Source organism: Microtus ochrogaster, chromosome 10, assembly GCF_000317375.1.
Source record: "Microtus ochrogaster isolate Prairie Vole_2 chromosome 10, MicOch1.0, whole genome shotgun sequence".
Lineage (NCBI taxonomy): Eukaryota > Metazoa > Chordata > Mammalia > Rodentia > Cricetidae > Microtus > Microtus ochrogaster.
Genome location: NC_022016.1, coordinates 66,789,177 through 66,796,136, shown reverse-complemented (window position 1 = coordinate 66,796,136; position 6,960 = coordinate 66,789,177). Strand labels below are relative to the sequence as shown.

Below are 6,960 nucleotides of genomic sequence, written 5' to 3'. Positions count from 1 at the left end.
CTTGGCTGTCCTGGAACTCACTCTATAGACAAGGTTAGCCTGGAATTCAAAGATCCACCTGCCTCTGCCTCCTGAGTGCTGAGGTTAAAGGTGTGCACCACCACCACCCGACTTTATGAGCTTTTTAAACTCACTTGTTCACTAATCTCCAAATTAAAACCAATTATGGAAGGCTTAGTTTTTGTGCCTCCTTGCCCAGGGACAGTGTTGCCAAAGGAAGCTTGAGAAGCATTTTTTATGGCTCACACTGAATAGTATGTAGTTTCCACGTTGGTACATGAAGCTAGAGCATTTTAGAGACAGCGGTGAGTGCTGCACCTGTGCAGCCCGTCTTCCAGCTTTGAAGAGCGTTTACCACCGTCTGTGTTGTTTGCTGGCCACTGTTTGATGGGGAGTTAGGATGACAAGAAGTCTCTCATTTTGAGACAGGGTCTCATTATGTATCTCTGTCTGTCCTGGGATTTACTATGTAGACCATGACCACTTGCCTCATGAGTGCTGGGATTAAAAGTACACACCACTGTGCCCAGCAAGAAGTCTTTTTCTCTAAAGATCTAGTTTCTTCTTTTCTGTAGGTTGGACTCTGTTTTGAAGTGTGTTTTCCCGTGATGACAGTTAAATGTCATGTGCCCTTGGTGTGACTTCATACCTGTGTCCCGCTTTCCCAGTAGTTTCGCTTAGTTTTTGTTGTCTCCAGAGTAAGTCTATAAGCCAAGCTGTATTTTCTTTATTTTACAAACAAGAAAATGTGAATTAAAGAGAATTAGTACGAATTCTGCTTAATATTGCTCAGAGAGTCATTGAAAGAAGAAACCTTGCTTTTCTCATTATAGTGTGTTATTATAGGCTTATTAGTTTTAACTTAAGAAAAAGATTTAATTTCTAGCTCTCTCTGTATAAAGGAGATCAGCCGGAGAGATTTCTTTGTCTGTATTATGACAGTTTTCTTTCTTTGGAAGCCAAAGCTTTATGCATTTAGTTAAGTTCCTGTAGAAACATATTAGATAAATTGAGTAGACTTTTCTGCATATCTTGAGCTCTACATTATACTTAAAGTCCTTTTAGCAGCCATGGTGATACTGGTTGTATACCACAAATTTATTCATTGACAGGGTCTCATCTTTTTTAGGTTAGAACTTACTGTGCAGCTGACAATGACCTTGAGTTTTCTGATTCTTCTTCCCAGTGCAGGGATTATTAGAATACATTCCTTCACCTGGTTTAGGCAGCCCTAAGAGTTAGATTCAGAGCTTTGTACACGCTAGGCAAGCACTCTACAACAGTACTACACCCTAGCTTTAAACTTTATAGTTGGAGGTCACCATAATGTGAAGTGTATTAAAGGATCACAGCATCAGGGAGGTTGAGGATCACTGCAGTAGAGGATTTTTATATGGTTAATAAGTATGTGAAAAGCTGTATATGGAAAGATATTGCAGTACCACTTACCCTGCCGAGTCTCAAGGAGAAGAGGATGCAGAGTAGATATTTAGTGGTTGTCAAGTGCTGAAAGAGTCTCTGAGATCCTATTGTGCTCAGCCTAGGTTTGTGTTGCTAGGGGAGATGTTAGCTGGAAGTGAAGGGGAGGAAGAGTGAAGTCTCCCTTTGCAGTGTTTATTTCCTGTATTCCTTCCCTGTGGAGACCTCAGAGGCCACAGCTTCTCTGGCAAGGGCTGCTTACTTTGTCTCTTGCTTACCACTTCCTTAGCCTTGGATTGATGATTTTCACAGTATATACACGGTTGTTTTCAGATTCTGTGCACATCTTTTTGAATAGCTCTTTATTGAACTTCTGCTGTGGAAATGTTCTTTCTCTCTTAGAGGGGCGCTGACCTTGACTTAACAATCAGCAGACAGGTGCAGTGGAGCAGGGTTATTGCAGCTCCAACACTACTTAGCAATCTTTTCTTAGTATGTCTTGCTGTTGGGCTGCACAATGCAGGATGCTCAGTCACATTCCAGACTTCTACTTTTGAAATATGGGTAATGTTCCTTCAGCTGACAGCCAAAATGGTCTGCAGCCATGGCCAGGTGTCCTCTTGGGCACATTGTCTTTGGCTGAGGCACCACTGTGCTGTTGTTTCAATCAATCAACTTCTCACTAACTTTGAGTCAGTAAACATGTACCACCTTACTGTGTGCTAGCTCTGATTAAGGAAAGTATATTAAACATCTCAAGTATAAAGTTAGAAAGAACTTTCGACATTTTCATCAAACAGGAATTACCTTCCCAGCATTAAAATGATTAAGATTTAAGATACAGAAATTTGTCCATTGACTATTGAGTTAAAAGAGCAGACCACAAAACAGTATTATATTCTTTTTTTAATTAATTAATTAATTAAATTTTTTTATTGAGAAAAGGAAGAAAAAAAAAACAAGTTTCTGCCTCCTCCCAGCCTCCCATTTCCCTCCCCCTCCTCCCACCCTTCTCCCCTTCCCTGCACTCCTCTCCCCCTCCCTCTCCAGTCCAAAGAGCAGTCAGGGTGCCCTGCCCTGTGGTAAGTCTTATTCTTTATTTAAAGAAAAGTATTTCACACGCACATTTTACACAAGGACAAAAAGTCTGGGTAGATGGCCACCCAACTTCATCCCAGTTCTTTCTGCACAGAAGGAGTTTCCAAATGTTTCTGATTTTCTCAGAATGTTTTAAATGTATTTAATTTTTGGGGTGTATTGTTTGATTTATAGCCTGGAAAAGAAAATATTTTAAAACTTTATTTCAGAGTGAACACACCTAAGTAAATAACCTAATTACAGGTTAGAAAGTAATTAGTGCCACAAAATGGACAGAAAGTTTTGAGAGACTTAGGAAATTTAATTATTGCTGGAAAAATAAGGAGATTTTTTAAATTTTTTTAAATATTTATTTTATTTTATTATGTATACAATATTCTGTCTGTGTGTCTGCCTGCAGGCCAGAAGAGGGCACCAGACCTCATTCCAGATGGTTGTGAGCCACCATGTGGTTGCTGGGAATTGAACTCAGGACCTTTGGAAGAGCAGGCAATGCTCTTAACCACTGAGCCATCTCTCCAGCCCCAAAATAAGGAGATTTATAAAGAGATCATATTGGTTTTGAAACTCTGAAAGATATATGTGGAAAGTGTCTTTGAAGGAGAAGTAATGCAGAGATAGGCATGGGTGTGAAAGAGGAAGGTATTGAAATAATGAAGTTTGTAATCCAGATTTCTTCTTTCCAAAGAGATCTTTCTGGATCTTGATCTGGATCTCTGGTGTGTGAGTCCCTGGTGTGTGTGTGTGTGTGTGTGTGTGTGTGTGTGTGTGTGTGTATGTTTCTGTCCTTCTGTCTCAGTCCATGTGTCCATGTGTGGATATGTACATGTGAGTATAGATGTCTGTGGTGTCCTGAAGAGGGAGCCAGCTCTCCTAAAGCTGGAGTTCCAGGGTAGTTGTTAGCTGCCTCAGCCTGATGTAGGTTTTGGGAACTGAACGGGTTCTCTACAAGAGCAGCCATCTTAATTGATGAGCCATATCTCTAGCCCCAGATTTACCTTTCATATGTATGTTGAAGTTAGTTTATCTTTTTTCTTCATAAAGGTTTGAGATTGAAATTGAGCCCATTTTTGCAAGTTTGGCTTTATATGATGTCAAGGAAAAGAAAAAGGTAAGTTTCTGGGATTTGATTGCAATCATTGTTATAATCGTAAATTTCAGAAATCTGCTTATATTCTTTATAAGATAAACAAGTAGTGATTCCTCATCTGCTGTTAACTGAATTTTACCCTTCCAAGACTAGTTACATATTTTATTCTTATAGGAAACACTTTAGTTGAAACCTGGTGTTTGATTTATTGAAAAAAATTCCTAAAGCAAATAGCAGAAGCAACTTTTAAGAAATAGACAAGCAAGCTAGGGAGTGGTGGTGCGTGCCTTTAATCCCAGCATTTGGGAGGCAGAGGCAGGCGAATCTCTGTGAGTTTGAGGACAGCCTGGTTGAGGATAACTGGCACTGTTACATAGAGAAGAGAAATCTTGTCTTGAGAAACAAAGAACAACCAAAAAAAAAAAAAAAAAAGACAAGCTAATACTGGATTGGGAACTGTCTGAAAGCAGTATGCAGAAAATAAACATGGCGATCACCGAAGTTTATCGATGCAGTTTATAACCTCTTATAGCCACAGCTGTTTTGTGTCTTTTTAGGTGGTGTGTCTGAAGGAATGAATTTGGTTTACTGTGCTGCTTTTTTTGTGCTTCAGAGTTTTCAGGGAGCATTAAACAGCTTTTCTTGATATTTCTTTCTTCTTCTCCGTCTCCTTCCCTCTCCCTTCCCCTTCCTCTGCTGTTTCTGGGGTGCTGGGGATGGAGCCCAGGGTTCTGAGCATTCTAGCCTGGAAATTAGCCCTTGGCCACATCTCCAGTCCAGCATTTCTTACTTTAGTATAGTAAGTCATGCTGAAGTAGAAACTTGAAGATGCCTTCAGTATCAGCATATGACCTGTGATAGATTTCTTCAGGAGAACTTGCTCTAGTAGCTTATATTTGTAAAATGAAAATTGCTGAGATGTTATTAACATAAAGTTTTAAAATTCAGTTTGTAGTCAGTCAGTCAGTGGTAATTAGCTTAGCTTTATTTTAAACTAAGGAACTTAAGTCTCATTAGAAAATGTTTCTATGTTATATTCCAAAGTAGTTCATACAGTTTTTTGACTTTGATGTAGAAATGTAGATTGGTCTCAGTGAAATATATACTCAACTACAAATTAGAATGGAGTGTTTTAGAATATAATCTTTCATTATGTATATTTTATATATATGCTTTTTGTATATTTCAAAAATTTTGTAAAAGTGTAATTTATGAATGTATTTTTCAGATTTCAGAAAACTTTTATTTTGACCTTAATTCAGAACAAATGAAGGGATTGTTACGGCCACACGTACCACCTGCTGCCATTACCACTCTGGCAAGATCAGCCATTTTTTCTATAACTTATCCTTCCCAAGATGTCTTTCTTGTGATAAAGGTGAGAATATCTTTAACAGGTGTATTTATTGTTTGGTGTCTATTCCTGTCATTGTCAATATTGCAATCTTAGTAACCTGTTTTTACTTGGTTTTGTCTTTGAGTCTTTGCAATGCCACGTTGGACATATGCTATAGTTACAACCTGACTTTTGACTTTCCCTGAATGGGAAGTAGAGTTAATCATGGCTCTGCAGTCAAAAAGCAGTGGGTTGTCTTAAGGGATTGCCTCACGGGATCCTGGGAGTTGACAGCTCTCTCTCTGATTTGTAGGGCAAGCTGCCACGTGCCAGTCCACCTAGCCTTGAGTCCAGAGTCCACGTGATAACGGACTGGAGACTGAGGCTTGGTTTCTATTTTCTTCAGGAAACCTCAGTCTTTGTTTGTAAACCTTTCAACTGATTCACTCACACAGTAGAGATTAATCAACTCTAGTCAGAGTCTACTATTCTAGTCTCTTAAAAAAAGAAAAACAAAACACTTTTCCAGCAACATTTAGTGCAGTGCTTTCATACTGTGGGTCACAACCCCTTTGGGGCTTGAATGATCCTTCCACAGGGGAGACATATCATATATCCTGCCTAGCAGATGTGTACATTATGATTCATAACATTAACAAAATGACAGTTATGAAGTAGCAATGAAATAATTTTTTGGCTGGGGGCGGTCATTGCAACATGAGGAACTATATTAAAGGGTCACAGCATTAGGAAGGTTGAGAACCACGGACTTAAAGGAATGTTTGACCAAATAACTGAATATTCGGGTCTGTTTACATTAACGCTCGTAGTTGCTATAGTGCAATTATTTTACTCAGTTTCTAAGTCATATAAATATGAAAGCTAAACTGTTGAAGTCCTAGGTCATTGTGATTTGACTATCAACCAGGTACAGTAAGAGTTGCTCTCTGGGCATAGAGGCACATGCCTATAACTAGTGTTTAAAGGGTGGGGGGCAGGAGGTTGGAAACTTAGAGGGCAGCTGGACTACCTAGCAAGAGCCTGCCTCTGAAAAAGCAAAACAAAGTGAAAAAGCAGCCACACAATGCTCCGAGCATACCTCCCCCAGAAAAGTAGTTAGAAATTCTAGAGATTAGCCATGCTGGTGATAAGGTCTATGATTCCAGCTCCTTGGTAGGCTGAGGCAGGAGGGTTGCAATTTCAAGGCTAGGTTGGGTTATAGAGTGAGTTTGAGGCCAGCCTGGGCAACTTAAGGAAAACTTGTCTCAAAATCAAAAATAAAATGAGGGCTGAGGATGTAGGTTCATCCCCAGAAATTGGGGAATAAATTCAGATATTACTATGCTGCTGTCTTGTTATAGCTTAAAGACTGATTGGGACCAGCAGGTGGCTCTGCAGGCTTTTGTGTGTGTGTGTGTGTGTGTGTGTGTGTGTGTGTGTGTGTGTGTACTTTTTAGCCCAGCTCAAGTACTTGAGTTTGTTCCTTAAATCTGTATGGTGGATGAAGAGAATTGACTCTGGCATGCTTGTGGTGCCATCTCCTCATACACAAAGTAAATAAATAAATATTCAAGACAGATAAACAGAATTTGGTTACTTGACTTTGGTTAAATTGACCTTGACTTGAGAGCAGCCTACAATATATTCCTTAGTCCCTTATTTATGTAATTTATATAATATGAAATTTTTAATAAGATTGTAAAGTGGATTTTCATAAAAATTAGCCCTTTTTACCCACAGGAATAATGTCCCAATTTGTTGGGTGCATTCCTGTGAATTCAGGTTAAAATTAGTCTTAGTTTCAATGAACATCCCAGAAGAAATTCACTTTAGAAAATCCTCTCAAGTGAGGTGAGTGAGTTCTCCTGAGTGTTGTGGTGCATACCTTTAATCCCGCCTTCATTTCAGCACCACAGAGGCAGGTGCATCTGTGGGTTCAAGGCCAGTCTGGTCTACATAGCAAGTTCTAGAACAGCCAGACCTACATAGAGAGACCCTGGCTTCAAATACCTATTAT

The 6,960-nt window shown here is 39.4% G+C and overlaps 1 protein-coding gene across 14 annotated transcripts in view; it reads left to right on the top strand.

Moving 5' to 3' along the window:
- The window catches only part of Dock7 (dedicator of cytokinesis 7), a 185,261-nt gene that overhangs the window by 39,008 nt on the left and 139,293 nt on the right, over positions 1-6,960 (top strand). For all 14 annotated transcript variants that reach the window (XR_003377407.1, XM_026782265.1, XM_005353450.3 and 11 more), the window contains exons 8-9: positions 3,562-3,628; positions 4,836-4,985. Coding sequence is in view for 13 of the 14 variants with exons in the window: in XM_026782265.1 (XP_026638066.1) it covers positions 3,562-3,628; positions 4,836-4,985 (217 nt within the window). In the remaining variant the exon portion in view is untranslated. The remainder of the gene's footprint in view (positions 1-3,561; positions 3,629-4,835; positions 4,986-6,960) is intronic.